Genomic DNA, 22,288 nt, shown 5'->3' with positions numbered 1-22,288 from the left:
ATTGCTGTCATGCTTCATTTAGTTCACCATTGGTGAGAATCAAGAGTAGTGAGTCTTTCTTACCTGTAGTAATAGACCATATTTTTTCCACCATTGTGTCACAGACCAACACATGATCCTTCTGTACATAACTGGTCTGCAGGTTGGCCACATGTAACACATTACATGTTACAATTACAAGTTCAGTAATACCCAGGCTAATCTATGCCTGTTCAAGGCAAGTTCATTGGTCATGCACCTCAGATGTTGTAACAGTCTCAAATTGCTCTAAAGTTTCTATATTCTTAGTTTCAGTTTATGTACTTGTCTTTTCATGGGCTTAGTACCCATGAAAAGCTTATGGAGCATTGCTATCATTGCTGGGCCCTAGACATGGGAAATTGGTTTACCTTGTACATTTCTGACCTGCTCCATTGTTATGTAATGGCCAGCAGGAGATTTGGGAAACCACTGACGAGGATCGTGAGCAACCCTCCCAAAGTTGTTTTATCTGGTCTTGGGATACATGGATGGAGTCAGTGGATGGTTACCTGTAGTCTTTTCCTTTTTTCCTTTTTTTTTTTTTTTTTAAGGGGCAGAAGGGGGACTTGGGGCAGAGGGAGAGAGAGAGAGAGTCCTTATGTGGGGCTCAGTCTTACAACCCTAAGATCATGACCTGAGCTGAAATAAAGAGTTGGGTGCTCAACTGACTGAGCCACTCAGATGCCCATGGTTACTTGTAGTCCACTAGACTGAGCTCTGTAACCATGCCAGCCCCTTTTGGTACAAAGCTTCAGGTTTATGGCCTTTTTCTGCTTATGTCACCTGTCCGAGGGTAGTCTTTTCAGTTGCTAGTATGTTGCAGGGGGGCAGTAGAGTAAGTATCATTGTAGCAAACTAAGTGATGGACTCCATTATTATTTAAAGCACAACCCTTAGAAATGGACTGCAGATCCAAGATAATAATGAAGACAACAAAAACAGTATGAGCCTCAAGCAAGTGAGGGAGCAGTAAGTGTGGTATTAGAGTGTCACTTTGGTTCTAGAGAGCTCTGTTGTGCAAAGGTCCTATGCACCTTGTGGAGGTTTTTCATGTTTCTCTGCCAAAGTGCTATTCTTCCTGAAGGCTTTTAAGATAATGACTAGCTGGCATGGTGATCTCTGAAACAGGAATATTGCGTTCTTCACTGTTGGTGGGATCCTCTTCAGCCACCAGCACTCCCACTACAACCTCTTACACTGTCGTTTTTTATATACTTTGCTTGGTGTCCATTTCAGATGAAACAGCCTTCTCTACTTGGAGAGAGAGATCATTTTTGCATGATGACTGTCATCTTGGCTTCTTGGAAGTACTCAGTGAAATTGGTCTGGGGTCAGAAGTACACAGAATGAAGATGAAAAAACCTGTTCTCATTTGAGTGTGTTAAAGTGATGAATGGGCTGACTCCTGAAGTTGTGTGTGCCGTACTCAAGTCTTTTAATTGTTTTAATTGTTGGCTAGGTTGGATAGGAACCTTTTAAAAAAGGGAGCAACAATTCCCGTTGGTCATAAAAAGGAAGAAGAAAATAATTTCACTTATAATATACTGAAGGCATTTGTGCTGGTAGAAGAGTCTCTTTTGTGCAATATATTTTCTTTCCTGTATTCACATTATGAAGAGAAAAGTAGAATGGTATAAGTAGTCTTGAGCTAAAAGCAAAATTAAAATTCAGTTGGAAAGTAGGTTGGGAAATTACTGCAGAGATTTTTTTGTATAAGAAATAAGTATATTGTATCAACATGGACAGGACTGGAAGAGATTATGCTGAGTGAAATAAGTCAAGCAGAGAGAGTCAATTATCATATGGTTTCACTTATTTGTGGGGCATAAGAAATATGGAGGACATGGGGAGATGAAGAGGAGAAGGGAATTGAGGGAAATTGGATGGGGAGATGAACCATGAGAGACTATGGACTCTGAAAAACAATGAGGGTTGTGAAGGGGTGGGGGGTGGGAAGTTGGGCCAGCCTGGTGGTGGGTATTGTGGAGGGCACGTATTGTATGGAGCACTGGGTGTGGTGCATAAACAATGAATTCTGGTACACTGAAAAGTAATTAGAAAACTAACAAACTAGGTAGTGGGTACATGCAGGATCACTTCTTAATCCATGTACCTTTATGGTGTGAAAATATATGTAATAAAAATTAATATAAAAATCATTAAAAAAAGAAATAAGTATAACAAAAATAAAAGGAAAACTCCTTCATTTTGGAAATATTTATTATTCCATGATGAGACGTGGAAGATTTTATGCTGCTTCCAAGGGCTTTACTTTTAGAAGTTTTATATTTCTAAAAGGGTAGCTTCTTTCTAACTTGCTTTTAATGAGATTGTCATCAGCTTTTTTACTCCCTATTCCTATGTCCTCTATCTTTAATCAGGGAATATTTTTGCTAGTCTCTAAGGCAAAGAAAGGAGTAAATGAACACTTTGTTGAAAGCAGTTTGTGCTTTGTGAATCTCTATAATGCAAGTATTTTTCACTATTTTAACAGCATCTTTCCTCAGTCTAGCTCATAAAATCTTTGAGGCAACTTTTTTTTTTATATGTTTTAGCTCATTTATGTTAATATAGTCAATTACTAATTTCCTTTTTCTTTTTTATCAGCTGAGAATTACAAGACACAGACAGTGGGTATTTGTCACTTGTAGAGCGAAAGTTCATAGCATCAAGATCCTGGCTCAGACTTCATAGAATGTAACATTCTAAGAGAGACTGAGAGAGAGTACATGTACACATGAGAGAGTTAGTTTTGAAAGATAGTCATGCTAGATATAAGATTCTTGATTGACAGGTTTTTTTTTTTCCTTTCAGTGCTTTGAATATGTTATCCCACAGCCTTGTGGCCTCCGTTGTTTCTGGTAGGAAGTCAGCTATATGATTGTATCTGACTCATCCTATGAGTGAGCGCAGGTGAGGTCAATGCAGACCCAGTATTCTTGACCAGTTATGCTGGAGTAGAACCACCACTTTATGAGTAGGAGCTGGGAAGAAGAAGGAAGCCCCAGATCTCAGTGTGGCTTGCTTGGGAATAGAGGTCCAGTATCACAGAGCTGAACTGGATGAGATATTCTAGTGGCTTGCACCTTCTGAGCAGAAACTATGGCCTTATAATGAGAAGTGGGGAGAGAAGGAAAAGCACTATCTTCTTGGCTACTCCTGCCAGGAGTAGATACTCTGTCACACTGGACTGGGAGTGGGGTGTCAAAGAGAAGCAGGTTATGATTCAGATACCACACACTTGCTGTTGTTACCAAGGCTCAGTAGATTTTCTTGAATAAATATTTCTCCATTTGCTATATGCTATTAGGACAGTTTCCAGAAACTTTGAAAGTTTTGTTTTATTTTTATAAATTTCACCAGTTATATTAGTTTCACTGGAGAGAAGGTCTACTGGGCTCCTCATGGTGACATTTTTTTTTTTAAAGATTTTATTTATTTATTTGACAGTCAGAGATCACAAGTAGTAGGCAGAGAGGCAGGCAGAGAGAGAGAGAGAGCGGGGGCGGGGAAGCAGGCTCCTCACAGAGCAGGGAGCCCAAAGAACAGCTCAATCCCAGGACCCTAGGATCATGACCTGAGCCAAAGGCAGAGGCTTTAACCCATTGAGCCACCCAGACGCCCCTCATGTTGACATTTTGGAAATGACCCTACTCCTCAAAGGGAGTTAGTTTTTACTCCCAAAGCCAAAGTTCTGGGAGCCAGAAATCTGTTAACCAAGACTGTAGAGTAATTGGCATGTCGCGGAGAACTTAGTGCTTCTGAACATAACACATATGGTCTTTCTTTATCCACCAAGGTACAACATATGTACTCCAGTGATTTGACATAAAATATAACTTTATAACACTTCAACATTCATAAAAGGCCTAACTATCACAAATGATACTTGTGGAAGATTGCATGAAGGATATGCAATTTACTGGATTTGTTAAAACCCTCCACTTTTCTGGGGTCTGGCACCACTTCTCCTTGCCCCATCTAAGTCACCTAGTTATTATATTAATGGCTTTCAGTGCATTATGATTCTATAGCTTGACAGCCATTGATTAGTCTATGGCTAGGTCCACAACCCAAGTTAGGCCAGTCCAAGTCCTTCCCTAGGAATTCTGGAATTGGATTGATTAAAAAAAAAAATTGTTTTTCCCCAGTGAAGCTTTTGGATGTAAAGTCTAGAGCTATTAGCAGCTGTGTTTCTCAACACATCACCCAGAGAAGTGGAGGAGGCTAGTCTGTGGGGGAGGCTAGTCTATGGAGGGAGGCAAGAATGGAGCACATGTGCAGAGATGCATCTTGACTGGGTGTTTTTCTGAGGCCCAATCCTGTTGTTGCCCTTTGCTTTCATGGATCCTCTCAGTATCCTTAATGTAAATTTCTTTTTTAAAAAGCTGGCTCAAGTTGGGTTTTGCCACTAGTAATCAGGAGTCTGTGTAGTTTGTTCTTCCTTTTAAGCAATATGTTCCAAAGTATGTTTCTCGGAACATTTATCCATTGGTTAATGATTTTTTTTTTAAGATTTTATTTATTTATTTGTTAGAGAGAGAGCACCCGAGCACAGGCAGACAGAGTGGTAGGCAGAGGCAGAGGGAGAAGCAGGCTCCCTGCCAAGCAAGGAGCCCGATGTGGGACTCGATCCCAGAATGCTGGGATCATGACTTGAGCCAAAGGCAGCTGCTTAACCAACTGAGCCACCTAGGTGTCCCTAATTATTTCTTTTTCAAAAAAGAGGATGAGGGGCTCCTGGGTGGCTCAGTGGGTTAATGCCTTTGCCTTCGGGTCAGATCATGATCCCAGGGTCCTGGGATTGAGCCCCGCTTCGGGCTCTCTGCTCAGCAGGGAGCCTGCTTCCCTTCCTCTCTCTCGGCCTGCCTCTCTGCCTACTTGTGATCTCTGTCTGTCAAATAAATAAATAAAATCTTAAAAAAAAAAAAAAAAAGAGGATGAAGTTCTGTGATCAAACGAATTTAGGGAGGTGCTTAATTTTTATCCCTTGTCAAGGTTCACAGTGCATGTTAGCATAGGTCTGTAAGTTTCTGAGAACTTACTTGGTTTTCTGTTTGTTTGTTTGTTTTTTTATTAACATATAATGCATTATTTGTTTCAGGGGTACAAGTCTGTGATTCATCAGTCTTACACAATTCACATTCTGTTTGTTTTTATATACTTCTTGCTAGTATATATGTTGACTTATTTTACATATACATTACAGTCTTAGCCATTTTTAAGTATACAGTACAGTAGTGTTAACTATATGTGCCTTGTCCAACAGATCTCTAGGACTATTTATCTTGTGAAATTAAACTCTATACCTATTAAATAACAACTCCCCTTAATCTTGTGTATATTTTTGCTTATAGCACCTCAATCCTATTTATAAAAGAATGAATGAAACGAAATTGTTTAGAACAGTATTTTTAAGTGAGATAAATGTCAGTACAGATATTTCTAGAGATTAATTATAATATGACTGAAAATTTGTACAGCTATAAATCATAGAAGTAAAGTAGGAAATGTGTAAAAAATCTTTTACCTTCTAAATACATATCTAAAAGCATTACTAACTGTAGGAAACATTATCTTTGTCTCTCTTTTTTCTGTAGGTTTTGTTAGGTTTTTAGAAGGCTATTATATTGTGTTAATAACTAAAAGGAGGAAGATGGCAGATATTGGCGGCCATGCGATATATAAGATTGAAGATACAAATATGATCTATATACCTAATGATTCTGTACGAATTACTCATCCTGATGAAGCTCGGTATGTAGTTAGTGGTGGTAACTACTGTTTACTACTTTTTTTTTTTAATGTGGTAGACCCATTAGAAGACAAAATATACTCAAAAGATTATAGATATGTTAAAAATGCAAAATACTAGCTCAGAATCCTATAATTTTGTTCAAGGTCTATTATAAACCTTTATTATCATGGGTAATTTAGGTGAAAATCAACAAAAGCTGCTAAAGCCATTACGTGAGATGTTATTCTTGAGGAACAGAATATTCACTCAGTCTCAACATATACTCCATGAATCACTTTGTTTATAAAGAGGAAAAAAAAATGGCAAATGTAATTACCTAAATGTTCAAACTTACCGTCACCAATAATGAGACAAAACTGACATTATTTACCTTTCAGTATGAAGCAGTGGGAAAGACACAAATTACCTGTGTAGTTTTCTTGCTAAAAATACATATATTTTTGTTTTATTCTGCTGTGCTTACCACAGTGAGTGTGGCTACCATCTGTCACCATACGATATTATTATAATATTATTAGCTGTATTCCCTGAGCTGTACTGTTCATGCCTGTGACTTATTTTATCACTGGGAGTTTGTACCTCTTAATCCCCTTCACCCATTTCACCCACCCTCCCCTCTGACTATACTTTACTAAAAACATTTAACTTAAATCTAAGCATAAGGAAATAATCAGACAAATCCATCCTTGTGGGGCATTCTGTAAGACAGCTGGCCTGGACTCTTTAAAAATGTCAATGTCATCGAAGACAGAAAAAGCCAGAGGTCTGTTCTGGATTTTAGAACAGGCATGACAACAAAATGCAATGCATGAATATCTGTTGGATCCTGGATCAAAATGTATGTGTGCTTATACTGGCGTATACACCTACACACATAGCTGTAAAGGACTTTATTGGGACACTTTGTATATGGATAATATACCAGGTGATACTGAATCAATATTAAGTTTTAAATGTAAACATGATATTCTTACTTAGGAAATTTTGTTTTTTTTCACATTTAAAAAAAATATTTTATTTATTTATTTGACAGAGAAAGATCACAAGTAGGCAGAGAGGCAGGCAGAGAAAGAGGGGGAAGCAGGCTCCCTGCTGAGCAGGCTCAATCCCAGGACCCTGGGATCATGACCTGAGCCAAAGGCAGAGGCTTAACCCACTGAGCCACCCAGGCGCCCTCCCCCAAAGTTTTTTCATATTTATGAGTGAAGAGTCATCATGTCTGCTACTTACTAAAAATGGTTTAGAATAAAATGTAACTTGTGCATTTAAAGAGAGAGAATGTATATGTGTGTGTTTAGGAGAGAGATTTAACAGTAAAATCAGATGAAAGACAGAATGGTATTTATTGTACTGTTTTTTTTTCCTTCCAATTTTTCTATAGATTTAAGTTTTGGAGGAAAATTATTGGTGCCTTGGGAATGTGGGAAAAGTGTATTAATATGTTGATAGAGAAAAGAATAGAATTGATTCATTTTAATATATAAATATATTTATTAATAAACATAAAGGTTAAAAAGGAAAAAAGTTAGGCATGCTTATTAGTTTTTTTTCTTTTAAAAAAAACTTTTTTTTAAAGAGAGAAAGTGGGAGAGGGGCAAAGGGAGAGGAAGAGTAAATCTCAAGTAGGCTCAATCCCCAGTGTTCCTCAGTGACCTGAGCCTAACAAGGGACTCAGTCTCATGACCCTGAGGTCATGACCTGAGTCAAAAATCAAGAGTTGGATGTTAACTGACTAAGCCACCCAGGTACCCCCATTTAGTTTTTAAATTTACATTTTAATTACACTCTATACTTTTATAGTGTTGTTCCAGATATACAAACCAAAATTTAAAGGTAGTGTGGCTCTCTTGTTTAAGACCCTCTGAGACAGTATATTTTGGATTCTGGTGATACTGTCTTTGATGATATTTGGAAATGGGGTTGATAAAAAATAATCTGTGTCAGATGAAAATAAGAATTTAATGGATAAGGTGGTCCTTTTGTCTTGCACTAACTGAAAAAAATTATATCCCACATAGCTTACAGGCAGACATAGTATATTCACTAAAATCAGATTAGGTACTCCCTAAAGAAAATAAAAACTGATTTGAAAAGGTATGTGTACCCCAGTGTTTGTTGAAGCATTATCTATAATAGCCAAGATGTGGAAGCAGCCCAAGTATCCATCAGTAAAAGTGAATGGGTGAAGAAAATGTGGTAGACACACACACACACACCCATGAGATATTACTGAGCCATAAAGAGAAAGACCTCTTGCAATTCATGACAGCGTGGATGGACCTAGATGGTGTTATGCTAATTGAAATAAATCAGAGAAGGACAAACACTATACAATTTCATTTATATGTGGAATCTGAAAAACGATACAAATAAAAAACAAACCAAAACACAGAAACAGACTCATGAATATAGAGAACAAACTGGCAGTTGCCAGAGGGGAGGTGGTTGGGAATGGGTGAAATAGGTGAAGGGAATTTAGAAGTTCAAAATTCCACTTACAAAATAAATAAGTTATGAAGATGAAAAGTACAGCATAGGGAAAATAGTCAATAATATTATGATAATGTTACATTACAACAGATGGTAAGTATACTTATTATGGTGAATATTGAATAATGTACGGAATTGTCAAATTACCATGTTGTATACCTGAAACTAATACAACATTTTTTTGTCAACTATACTTCAGTAATAAATTTTTTTGAAACAGTGAATCATACTAGCACATATGAATCCAAGGGATAGGAAAAAGTTGAAGAGGTTTGTATTATTTATAAACCTCATCTTTATGATTCTATAACCAGGAATAGTAAAACAAATTATGTTGTTCTATATAGTGACTTGACTTTCTTAAGGGAGTGAAATTATTTTAGTATTAGTACTATGTAGCAATAGACATTATCGAGAATAAGATACAGTTATATTAATAGCTTGTTATAGGTAGACTGAATTACTATTACTAGATAGTTAAAACTTTTAACATATAAAACTACATAATTCAATAATTCACTTAAGTTAAAAGATCTGGTGGTGCCTGCCTTGTTCAGTTGGAGGAGTGTGTGATTCTTGATTTCCAGGTCATGAGTTTGAGCCCCACATTGGGTGTAGAGATCACTAAAAAAATAAATAAACTTAAAGAAAGTTTTGGTAAAATATTAGGAAATAAGATAGAGTACTAGTGAACATTTCATGCATAATGACAAGTAGAAGTTATCCCTGCAACACTGGGTTGCAGTGTTTTCAACACTAGAAAATTTTCAACACTAGAAAATTTTGGTAGAGCAGTTCACTATATTAAAATATTGTTGGGAAAAATTATGATCATCTTAATAGTTGTGGAAAATATATTTGACAAATTCAACACCTATTTGTGATCAAGTCTTTAAAAAGTTGAGAAAATATGAAAAAAAATCTATTAATCCCGTGAGGTAGCTATTCACATACTTTATTCTGTACTTTTTTTTTTTTTATGTTACAAAACTTGACAACTTCAAATTATGGTTTTTGCAAACATTTTTGCTTGTTTTTGCTACCTTCTGCTCTCCAACCTCACAGCTTTTACAAAGCACATAATCGTAAAAATGAGAATGGTGTTTACTTGTCTTGCCCGTCTAAGTTCCCCACACATGTAAGTGTGTGACTTTTCCTCTCTGGCATAACCAATGATAAGGAAATGGTCAAACTATAAAGTTAAGGGACTCTGAAGGGACAATCAACAGACTTAGAGATTGCTTCAGAAGCATTTCCTTCTGCAGTTTTGGATTGAATTCCTCAGGTTTGTTTTTTTTTTTAAATATTTTATTTTTAAGTAATCTATCTCTATACCAAACATGGGGCGTGAACTCACAACCCCGAGATCATGAGTTGCATTCTCTACCAGCTGAGCCAGCCAGGTACTCCTTAATTCCTCAGTGTTAATGAGAGCATTTACAAATATAAATGTATATGTGAAGCTATGAAAAAATAATAGTATTGTGTGAATGTAATATGCTTTTTGTTGTTTTTTGCTTAGGTATCTACGAATTTTTCAAAATGTGGACCTATCTAGCAATTTTTACTTTAGGTAAGTTTGAACTTAGGTTTTCTCCTGTCAGTCACTTAAATATTTGTATTATTTTCCAGGGTGGAAAAACAGAATCAGAGGACACACTGGTGCTTCCTCTATTTTTTTTTTCCATTGGCCAAGTAATTTCATCTAAAAGCATAAAGGTATTTCATCCTCTGAAAAATTTAATGTTTGAATATTGAATGGACCAATTATAAGGGAATTATTGTCACTATAAAAAATCATCTTTGTTTTAGGTGGAGTTTTTAATGAAATATTCTTATTTTGCAATTTTTAGTTAGAAAATGAAATTTGCATTTAGTTTCTAATACGGAGTTGTAACAATGTCACAGATTGTTTTAGTTAACAATCTAGCATATTAGATAAAAATAAATTTATAAAAGGAAGAATTGTTGCAATACCAACATAATGCTAATGGTCTTTTATTTTTTTTATTATTATTATGTTTTTAATGCTAATGGTCTTTTAAATTAATAGTATTCCTGAAGAAGAATGTGGCATAGGTATTTATGAAAACATATCCTAAGAAAATAAATTAAGAGATAAAATATTAGTTCTTTCTTATAAAGAGACATTTATAGCTTCACTATTTATGATAGTCCCAAAACCACAAACCAGTCAATGCAGAGACAACTCAAATAGCAGTAACTGAATGATGGGCAAGTAAATTCTAACAGCACATTATGATAGAACATTATACCACCACCAATGTGACCAATATGTAGGCCTAGGGGATGTAGTTATTGCGCTAAGTGGAAAATTCTGTCAGCTGTAATATCCAAACTAAAAACTGAGGACACAAAATAGCATGCTCCAAAAAGGACTTGAGTCCCAAGGACCAAACAAGACTAAGAGTGTTGTGGCTATTGGTGTTATGCACTGATGGGATACTTTGCATTATTTACCTTTATTTTTATATTGTCCATATAGTTAACCACTTATTTATCTGTGAAATAAAAACAAGTTTGCTATATAGAATGCGCTATGTGTTCATTGTTGCAAAACTGAAGGAAGTTCATTATTTTAACAGTAGTCTAGTGGAGAGTTACTAAACGAAGAATTTTCACATCCACAGATGTTTATTGAATGTCTCTTTCCATTGTGTTTATTGCAGTCATCTGCTTTTCTGTCTTTATCACTTAATTTTATGTTTATACCATCTTCAAGTTGTCACTGAAACTTGGTGGTATTGTTAGAAATGGTTTTCTCCACGAATTCAACTTTGGATCCCCACACTGAGCTCTGGGATCAAGTCATCCCATGAATAAAAGTATGTCAGTTACGGTTTTTATGTCAATAAGTAAGCCTTAAAAAGGATATACTTCATTCTTAAGAATCGACTGGAATAAAGTAATTACTCTAACTAGGAAGAATTGATTTTTGAAAGTTAAAAATCAACATCCTTCCCCCCCTTCCCCTGCCACCTGTTCAGATATTACTGACATATAACATCTATAAGTTTAAGGTGTATAGTGTGGCAATTAGATACACATATGTATTTTGACATGATTACCACAATAAAGTTAGTCAACACCTCCATCCTCTCATATAATTATGTGTGTGTGTGAGAAAAACATTTAAGATGTACTGTCAACAGATTTCAAGTTACAATTCATTAATGTTAATTACAGTTATCATGCTGTGCATTAGATCCCCAGATCTTATTTAACTTAAACTGGGAGCTTGTACCATGCAACCAGCATCTCCCCATTTTTCCCAGCCTACCCTTTTCCCATGCCCCAGCCCCTGGCAACTACCACTCTACTTTATATTTCTATGAATTTGGCTTTTTTAGGTTCTGCATAGAAGTGATGAACATATGGAAATGATCAGACTTATTTCACTTAGGATACTACCCTCAAATTCCATCCATGTTGTTCCAAATAGTAGGATTTCCTCCTTTTTTTTATGGTTGAGTAATATCCTATACCCATTCATCTATTGCTGGACTCTTAGAATGTTTCCATGTCTTGGCTATTATTGTGAATTATGCTTAGAGTCAATGTGGGCCTACAGATATCTCTTCAAGATGGTGATTTCATTTCTTTGGCCATATACTCAGAAGTAGGATTGCCAGATCATATGGTAGTTATATTTTTAAATTTTTAGGAACCTCCATACTCTTTTCTATAGTGGCTGCACCAGTTTTCATTCCCACCAACAGTGCATCAGGGTTCCTTTTCTCCATAGCTTACCCAAGACCTGTTTCTTGTCTTTTTGATAATAGCCATTGTAGGAAGTATGAATTGCTGTCTCATTGTGGCTTTAATTTGCATTTCCATAATGTGATGTTGAACATTTTTTCACATATCTGTTAGCCATTTTCTTTGGAAAAATGTTTATTCGGGTCCTTTGCCCATTTTTAATTGGATTTTTTTTGGAGGGGGGGTTGTTTGTTTTGTTTTGCTCTTGAGTTTTATGAGTTCCTTATGTATTTTGGATATTAACCCCCTATCAGATAGATGGTTTGTCAATATTTTCTTTTTTATTTTGTTGATTTTTTTTTTCTGTGCAGTTCTTTAGTTTGCTGTTGTCCCACTTGTTTATTTTTGCTTTTGTTGCTTGTGTTTTGGTGTCATATCCACAAAATCTTCACTAAAACCAATGTCAAAGAGCCTTTCTCCTTTGTCTTCTTCTAATAGTTTCATAGTTTTTAAGTCTTAATTTTATATTTAAGTCTTAATCCATCTTGAGTTAACTTTTGTGAATGGTGTAAGACAAGGGTCCAATTCATTCTTTGCATATGGGTATCCAGTTTCCGTAGCACCATTTATCAAAGAGATTATCCTTTTCCCATGTGTCTTCTTGGCTCCCTTGTCAAATAGTTGACTCTGTATGCATTGGTTTATTTCTAGGCTTTCAGTTCTGTCCCACTGATCTATGTGTCTGTTTTTATGCCATGCTACTTTGAATGCTGTAGCTTTGTTAAAAGGTTTGAATCTGAAAGTGCGATGCCTCCATCTTTGTTCTTTCTTAAGATTGCTTTGGCTATTAGTGGTCTTTTGTGGATCCATACAAAGTTTAGGATTGTTTTTTTCTATTTCTGTGAAAAATGTCATTTGAATTTTTATAGGGATCTATATGGATGGCTTTGGATAGTATGGACATTTAAACAATATTAATTCTCTATGTACATGAAGTATCTTTCCATTTATTTGTTTCTTCAGTTTATTTCATCAGTATCTTATTATTTTCAGTGTAAGATCTCTTTCTCCTCCTTGGTTAAATTTATTCCTACATATTTTTATTTTTTTTGATGCTATTATAAATGTGATTAAAAAATCAACATCTTTATAGAACTTTTATCCCTGAGATTAGATGCTAGGAAAATTAATGGCTCCAACTAGCAAATATGGTAAAATTGAATTTCACAGATGAAACAAATCAATTTCAACCTAATTAGATGAGCAAATTAAAGAAGAACTAATAATTGAAATAATATGTGAGTCTCCAGGCAAATCTAAAGAATTCTAGATACCTTCTGAAATTCTGTGCTAAAATGTATTGCTAGAGATATTTTTAAAATTGTTAATAATGTGAAATCAAGATTGTAAAATGGGTTTCTATTGGCTGCAAGGCCAAAATTACATTTCAAAGACTGTTACAACTTTTTGGATGGCTGTTACTCTCCTAAAACATGTTTTATCATAATGGCTTATATTACTTGCTTATTCCTGTTTTATTATGAAGTCGGTTATGGTACTACCACTAATAACTAATAGAATTATTTTTGTTCATACATAAACTACAGTAGATATTGTAGATATTGTAACATCTATGGAACTCCATTCAGGTATATATGAGAGTGTGACCCCTTTGCACAAGACTGTGAAGTTAGAGTGATTTCACTGGGAAGTAAAAACTGCACATTACAAGTCAGTGAATGTTGATCATTTGCATTGTATTATATATTTCTAATTGTGCAAATGCCTAAGTCATGCAATAATCTTTTTAACTGAAGTATAGTAGACATAAAATATTATTACTAGTGTCAGATATACAACATAGTGGATTGACAATTCTCTGTAGTTCTCAGTGCTCACAATGGTAGGTATAGTCATCTGTCATAATACAACATTATTATGATATTATTGACTATATTCCCTCTGCTGTACTTTTCATCCCGGTGACTTACTTATTTTATAACCAAAAGTTTGTGCCTCTTAATCTCTTTCACCTCTTTTGCCCATCCGACCACCCCTCCTCTCTGGCAACCATCAGTTCTCTGTGAGTCTGTTTCCAGTTTTTTTGTTTGTTTGATTTGGTTTTTAGATTCCACATATAAGTGAAACGATACAGTATTTGTCTTTGTCTGTTTTATACCACTTAGTATAATGCCTTCTAGGTCCGTCTATGTTGTTTCAAATGGCAAGAGCTCACCCCCCCAATTAATTAATTAATTTAATTATTTTTGGTGTTCAAGATTCATTGTTTATGCACCACACCCAATGCTAAGAGTCATTTTTAATGGCTGAGTAATATTCCATTGTATAGATATACCAATCTTCTTTATCCATTCATCTATCAGTGGACACTTAGGTTGTTTCCATATCTGTATCTTGGCTACTGTAGGTAATGTTGCAGTAAACATAGGGGTACATATATCCTTTCAAATTAGTATTTTTGTTTTCATTCTTTAATACCCAGAACTGGAATTACTGGATTGTATAGTATTTCTATTTTTAATTTTTTGAGGATGCAGTGATTTTTAAGTTTCTAATTATATTCATGATTTACTATATTTTACAGTGTTTATTTGAATAGCTTTGTTTCTAAGTAATTGAACAGGTGTTAATGTGGTTCAGTTTTTAATTCCATATAGGAGCCAAGACTGAAATATGTTTTGCTTTTCTAATTCATGTTAAGTTTCAGTTATGTTCTCAGTTACAGTTATGACTTGTCCCACTCACTTCAGTATAATCTCACTGTCTTGCGAATGCCCCTGGAGATGTTAAAGTCAGAAACAACCCAGCCTCGCCAGGAGAGTTTCGACATCTTTGAAGATGAAGGATTAATTACACAGGGTGGAAGTGGTAGGTGATTTTCAGTATATCTAATATAGGTTAATACGGCATTTGTGAAATGGCACCTCATTAAATTAACTCACATTTCCTTCATATTTCTCTGGCCCTTATTCCTCCGGGTCCTTATATGAGGTTTTGGATATATAAACTTGACCAGTTCATTTTTATAGAGATCATTAATCACAATGTGATTTTCATTTGTGGGCCAGCCGGAAAATTGTATGCTAACCTTCCCTAGCAAACATGCCTGTATTTTTAATGGAATACATTTACGTCTAGACTTATGGTGAAGTTTGAATGGAGAATTGTTTTTTTTCCAATATTGGAAAATACACACCACCACCTTACTTTCCTTCATAGAGAGGTTTGGAAAAAATTCACCATGGAGTAGGAAACTGAGGTGTAGAGATTAAGATCTCATGGCCAATGTGCCAAGGAACCAAGGCAGCGGGTCAGAGGTTGTTCTTATTTTGATTGGTCCCAGCTTGACCCAGGTGTCCCTTATAGGCCTTGTTTCTTCAGGACCACTGTAGGGTCAGTGCAGGACCACGTGTGGGCATCAATCATCCTGGAGATCCTAAATGAACCAGTCACACGGTGCCTTTATCCCTAGATTTTTGGTTTGGTCTAGAACTTTAAAGCCAGGGCCATTACTAAAGTGAATGTGGTGAAGGAATCATTTCAGACTTAGAGCAGTTTAGCTGAATTGCATATACTTTGGAAACATAGTAAGTCAATAATGTCTTGGGCACCTTGCCCTGTGCAACCTGAATAATAGTGATGCAAATGTAGGTGCAGAGTAGGTCTGTAATCTAAAGTTCTAGCAGTATCTTTAGAATCTAAAGTTCTAAAGTGTCCTTGCAGGACACTCAGAAAGAGCCTCTTAGCATTTTGTGCTCGCTTAGCATTTTGCCAAAGGTAACCATTCGCTCTAAGACTTAGAGTGTTACTTAAACTGGATGCCATTTGTAGCATTGCCCTTAATCTACTAGATTGAGTATAGCTTGTGCTAAGGCCAAACTCAGTGCAACGTCCTTACCTCAGAACATCAAGATCACTTAAATTTGCCCTGGTTTAGACTCCCAAATTGTAACATATACTACTAGAGACAGGTGGAGGTCAAAATAATGTGTGCCTGAATATTTACTTGCATCATGTCTTCTAAATATCCCACTTAGGAATAGAAAAGCTAAAAGTATTTCTAAATTTGCACTATATGGCATCCCAAATCTGAACTTGAATATTTGTTTTGGAATCTAAAAGCCACTTAATTTTTTACTATCTTTGGAGCAATTCTACATGACAGATATGAATAACAGTGTGTATTAGGTTTTTATAGCTGCTATAACAAATTACCACAAACTAAGGGACTTAAACCTATACGAATTTACTGTTAGAGAAGTCAGAAGTCAAAATAGGTCTCAGTGGACTAAAATTAGGCTGTTGGCAGGGCTGTGTTCCTTTTTTGAGACTATGCAGACATTTTCTTGCCATTCTATTTTCTAGAGACTGCCCACATTCTCTGGCTTGGGGCCCCTTTTATCTTCAAAGTCAGCAGTGGCCAGTCGAGGCTTTTCCTGCATTACATCACTCTGACTCTTAGATTCCTGTTTTCCTCTTTCGCTTATAAATAATGACCCTGTGATTACAATGGGCCCACCTGGATAATTCAAAATACTCTCCCGATCTCAAGGTCATCTGAGTTAACAGCATTAATTCCATCTGCAAATTTATTCTTCCTTGCCATGTAACATAAGGTAGTCACATCCTCTGGTGATTAGGACATAACATCTTCTGGGGGACACTGTCCTTCTACCACATAGGGGGAAACTGATAGGAAACAGAGAGTGAGGGCAGAAGATACAGGGGTCGGTAGAAAAGGAAAATAATACATCTGTTAAAAAGTCTGTACCATGTCAGGCAGTGTATTAGTCACTTTGCATGTATTATTTAATCTGAACATATCTCTGAAGTGAATAGTAGTATCATTTTACAATTCAGAAAATTGAGGTTCAGAGATGTTAAGTAACTAGCCAGAACTCATGAAGACTGGTAAGTGGCAAAGACAAGGACTCTAGTTCTTGTGTGTACTATTCGTGCTCTGTGTAAAGCATTGAAAGGGCAGAGGAGGTTCAATTTTTATGACTCAAACCAAGTGTATTTGTCACAGTATATAAACACTCTTAACATACTATGTTTTGAGAAGAAGAACAGCCTGCTATCCAGAACTGTTAGTCTTTTTTTTTTTTTAAGATTTACTTATTTATGAGAGAGAGAATGAATGGGCATAAGCAGGGGGAGGGGCGGAGCAAGAGGAAGAGAATTCCTTAAGCAGACTCCCCACTGAGCTCAGAGCCTGGCCCAGGGCTTGCTCTCAGGACTCTGTGATCATGCCTGAGCTGAAATCAAGAGTTGGACACACAACTGACTGAGCCACCGCAGCATCCCACTGTTACAGTCTTTTAAGCCATCATCAAAAACATACTTAGTTCTCATTTTGCCCTTTATATGTTTTGTAAAACTCATTGATGTTTAATAAGTATATCTGGATATGCTAAAATCATGTTTGATGAAATTAATTTCTTCGTATAGAAAAGGCCTGATAGGGTAATAACTCCCACTTACAGAAGTATCAGTAAGGCACCAGGCATGTTCGAAGCAATTTTTGTGCATTATCTTCATTACGGTCTTCACAACAACCATGTGATACAGGTACAGATGTATGAAATGGACACTGCGGTAGCAGATAGCACTCTTGGTCCCACCTGCGACCCTGCTGATGAGAGGCAGGGCCAGGGTTTGGACCCAGGCGCTCGGCACCCCCAGAGCAGCGCTCCCAGCCGCTGCCTGATGCTCTCTCTCGGCCTTGGTCGTGTATTTGTCCGTGTGTCCTTCATTTCCCTCTTGTTTACTTTTCTCTTAGGTTAAAAACTCCCACAAATCGGAAAAATATGTTTATTCTTTTACTTTGTGCAGAATCAGCACAGTGTTCTGGGTGATGATATAAATTATAGCCACTGAAAATAACAATGCTCTTAATCAGACATTTTATTTTGAAGTTAAAAACAAAAACTTTAGAACTTAAAGAGGAGTATAGACCATTTCCTTATATTTCTGGTACCGACTTCTATTTTTCAGGTGTATTTGGGATCTCTAGTGAGCCTTATATGAAGTACGTGTGGAACGGTGAACTTCTGGATATAATTAAAAATGCTGTGCATCGTGACTGGCTGTTGTATATTATTCATGGGTTCTGTGGGCAGTCAAGTATCCTTTCTTTAAAAAAAAGTTAAGGTATATATTATTAAACTTAAGCTGTGTCAATCTGTAGAAGACTGTACACGAATTATAAGATTATTCATTACCATTCTCTACACCCAGCAGGAAAACTTACTGATGATATCAGGAATACAGACCATTTAAACAGATCTCTTATATACACAGAGAGATAAACAATAGAGAAATGCTGTGTGCTTAGGAAGTAATAGAGGCCATAAGTATCATTCATTTCTGAGAGGAGGAGCAGAATCACTGACAGGTGGGGAGGACAGGGCAGGCTCCTAGGAAAAGTCAGGCTTGGCCTGAGCTCCAAGCAAAAGTCAGACCTGAGCAGGAAGCAAGCAGCAAGCTCCGAGGTGGGGAAAGCACGATGAGTGTAGGGGTAGAAAAGTTCATGGGAGTCTTCTCCTGCCTTAGGGTGTAAAATCCTTGGGAAGTACAACCTAGTGGGTAGTGGGGTAGCTAGTCACCAGATTGCATTGGTGGTCAGACTAAGTAAGCATTCTGGGTTTGGTGCCTGAACTTTTGAAAAGCTTTTTCAAGAGGGTAGTGTAGAGGGGAGTACTTAGGAGGGTTAAGTTGACAGTTATTTTCAAGTTGGATTAAATAAAATGAGACCAGAACAGGGTACATGAGTTAGGAAGAGTTTGCTGTGGTTCGGGCATAATGTAAGAAAGGCCTGGATTGGAAAGGGACGTAAGAGATTTAGTAGATGCAGGTTGAACCTTAGGTTAAGCTGATTTTGAGTTCAATTTTATAAATACTTTTGTTCCCTTTTACTTAACTTGTCACTATGGTTGAAACCTTTCCAGAAAGTGCTGTTATGCTACGAGTAGTATTTCGTTTTTTCCTGTCCCTTTTAGAGATCGCGTAAGGACATTTGTACACCTAGCTTGTTTTCCAGTTGACGTTCTTTCTTGTGTCAGGTTTTTTAAGACCTATGGTGAAAATTTTAAAGGAGTGGTTGTTTTGAGATCATTAAATGAGTAAATTTGATCATGCATATTTTGCACTAGGACTTTTGGGAGGAGTGGGATCAAGGGGTATAGCTAGAGAGATCAGTCCTAAAGAGCACCTATGGCGCCTTCTTTACGGCACATGAGGGAGAAAAGAGGCTAGATGCTGACACAAAGGAAGTTTAAAATGAGGATGAGTAAGATTTATGCCCCGAACTTGCAAGTCAGGCTCATTAATTTATAATAATTTCCAAGCAGTGAGTATTAGTATCTGCTTGGTTTGTTCACTGAATAATGAGATTTAGCCCTGAATTACCTTTTCTGTTGCCAAAAGTGAAATGTATCTGGAAAGAACACAAAGTTTTCACCACCAAGGACACCAAAAAGAATGTGTTACAGTTTCTAAAGGTATTTTCCAAGAGGCAGTTCTAAACTGTTTTGTATCCTCAAGAGCTAACTCAGGGCCAAACCTGTATTAAGCACAGTAAATGTTTGTGTTTTTAAAAATAGCGAATAGCACCATGGATTATAATTTTAAAGCTCATTAGCTTAGGTGATGAAACTAGTTTCCTAGTTATCAAGCATTTAATGAATTGTGGAAGTCTTTACGATGGTAAAAGAAATTGCTGTATAGTCAGCATTTACTGTAGGACAGGCACTGGTTTACACGCGTTACCTAACCTAGTCCCCCCAACCACCTCATAAAGTTAGTTACTTTACTAGTACTTACACCATTTTACAGAAGATGAAACTGAGGCTCAGAAAACTAAATAAAGTGACATAATCAATAAGCTGTGTATCGGTTCAGTAATTCAGTGTTTAGTTTTTGTAGTTAGGTGACACATTTGGGGAACTTTTACAGTATTACACATACTCCATTCCGTACATATGATGTATTGCTTCCTATTTAACCCCCTGTTAAGCGGCATTGCTCTCTTTGAGTGGTGTATGATCTCTGAAGACCAAAGAAGGATTAATTGTACTTGTTTACATCCTTTAGTTGGCAATAAGGAGAGACCAGGCCTTCCCTTGGCCACGAACCTGACACCTTTTTACTGTTTCATCTGAAATGCATGGAAACCACTCCTTAGGGTGGCCTGTTTTTGCTTTAATACCTGCCTCATTTGGAAGAACAGTTAGACCCAACGCTGTTCCATTCTTGGGTGGAACTTTTGGGTGTTCTTTAACCTTCTGGTCAAGCTATATTTAAATGCATATTTAAGGTCTAATGATTCTCTTGGTGGGGTGTGGCAGTTTGGTGTGAATGCTCAAATAACTTTAACTTGATTTCTAAGAGCTGTTGATCTATGGACGACCCGTCTACGTGACTCTAATAGCTAGAAGATCCAGTAAGTTTGCGGGGACCCGCTTTCTCAAGAGGGGCGCCAACTGTGAGGTAAGATGCAGAAGCAGCGGCACTGCTGACGTCTTAACCTTTCACATCAGCCTTGCTGATGGAGGTAGCCAAGTGGAATTCTAGAAAGTGGCATTTCTTAGTTTGGGATGTGATCAAGAGAATAATTAATGCTCCAGGGTGTCTGACACTTGTGAGGAATGTGACTAGTATACAGAGGTTCTGAAAAATCAGCTATCTTAGAGCGACTTGTGCATTGCCCTGGGGAGTTATGACATGTCTCATGTTTTGGAGGCTGAGCCATTTCTGTAAGATATGAAAAAACATAGTGCATATTTAGTGTAGCGACTAAAATAGCAAAGTGTCTCCATTGGAGGAGTACGGGGAGGGGAGCCCTCAGTGGAAACGCATCTTTGATGAAAAGACAAAGTAGAGCGAGGCATGGAAACCCCATCCCCCCTACTGCCACCTCTACTTTAGTTTGGCTCCCGGCAGGGTCTTAGTCTGCTCGGCTCTGGAAAATAGCCATGACAGGAGTCCTATCCTTCCATCAGTCATGTCCTCTCCTCCAAGTGTTTCATCTCTATTTGCAGTAGACAGCTTGAGTCTTACCCAGATGTGAGATCGAGTGGACAGATTGAGTGAGACATTGGGCTTTAATCCTGGGTTAAAATAGCACCATTGTTCTTAAAATTGTATCAACAATGAAAATAGTTAAGACTGGTGCGCTGAGAAAAATCACAATTTTGCTATGTTACTTATTTTTGAACATTTTACGGATAATTAAGCAGACATATTATTAATGCCTCTGAAATTATTCTTTGTCCTATCCGTCTGTACTTTTATAAGCCAAGCTAACTCTAGACCTTTTTTTCCCTTCTGTCCATCAGGCATTATTTGAATCTCACTCTATTGTCCTTTCCTTCCTCCCTGGCCTTCAGAATTGAAGTTTTATATTCTGCTAGTCTTCCTAACCTCCTGTATAATTTCATGTAATTGTTTTCCTTTTCTCTCCCTCTCTGCCATTTATATCACTCAGGCTGTTCTCTGTCTGCTACTTGTATTATTAGCTATTTAATTTGATTTTTTCCTAGTCTATTCTGGGCTATTTTTAATTGCCTTCCTTTGTTGCATTTTAATGGTTTTCCTTTCCTAATGTGCACATTGAATATTGATCAACATTTACCTCTTTTAAAGTGTTCTAAGAAAGGGAATTATAATTTCATTGTATACTTGGAAATTTTTTTCCATTAAAAAATTCTAAGAACATAAAATATCTTTAAATGCCACCTTTCTTTTCAGGGCGATGTTGCAAATGAAGTGGAGACGGAACAAATACTCTGTGATGCTTCTGTGATGTCTTTTACTGCAGGAAGTTACTCTTCTTATGTCCAAGTTAGAGGATCCGTTCCTTTATACTGGTCTCAGGACATTTCAACTATGATGCCTAAACCACCTATTACATGTGCGTGGATCAGTCCTTTTTTTTTTTTATATTTTAAAATTTTATTATTTACTTATTTATGTATTTATTTTTTGGAGCAGTCTTTTTTTTTTTTTGCAGATGCATTTGCATTCATACATTTACTATATTTTGTCAGAGAGAATTATTATTATTTAAAGTGACCATATTTACATGAATATAGTATTAAGTGTAGATCTTAGTTTTTTTTGTTTGTTTTTTAAAGATTTTATTTATTTATTTGACAGAGAGAGAGATCACAAGTAGGCAGAGAGGCAGGCAGAGAGAGGGGGAAGCAGGCTCCCCGCTGAGCAGAGAGCCCAATGCAGGGCTCAATCCCAGGATCCTGAGATCATGACCCGAGCCAA

At 36.7% G+C, this 22,288-nt stretch overlaps 1 protein-coding gene across 3 annotated transcripts in view; it reads left to right on the top strand.

Moving 5' to 3' along the window:
* FIG4 (FIG4 phosphoinositide 5-phosphatase) overlaps window positions 1-22,288 on the top strand; it is a 124,150-nt gene that overhangs the window by 22,003 nt on the left and 79,859 nt on the right. For 2 of the 3 annotated variants that reach the window (XM_004753497.3, XM_045080210.1), the window contains 6 exons: window positions 5,622-5,778; window positions 9,792-9,842; window positions 14,730-14,878; window positions 18,008-18,136; window positions 20,400-20,500; window positions 21,761-21,923. In XM_004753497.3, the coding sequence (XP_004753554.1) occupies window positions 5,622-5,778; window positions 9,792-9,842; window positions 14,730-14,878; window positions 18,008-18,136; window positions 20,400-20,500; window positions 21,761-21,923 (750 nt within the window). Of the gene's footprint in view, window positions 1-2,835; window positions 2,935-5,621; window positions 5,779-9,791; window positions 9,843-14,729; window positions 14,879-18,007; window positions 18,137-20,399; window positions 20,501-21,760; window positions 21,924-22,288 lie in introns of those variants that run through there. The other variant, XM_013056702.2, reaches the window with a different exon arrangement.

Source organism: Mustela putorius, unplaced genomic scaffold (assembly GCF_011764305.1).
Source record: "Mustela putorius furo isolate JIRA1106 unplaced genomic scaffold, ASM1176430v1.1 tig00000450_pilon_pilon_pilon, whole genome shotgun sequence".
In the NCBI taxonomy this organism is placed as follows: Eukaryota; Metazoa; Chordata; class Mammalia; order Carnivora; family Mustelidae; genus Mustela; species Mustela putorius.
This window is presented reverse-complemented; position numbering and strand designations above follow the sequence as displayed.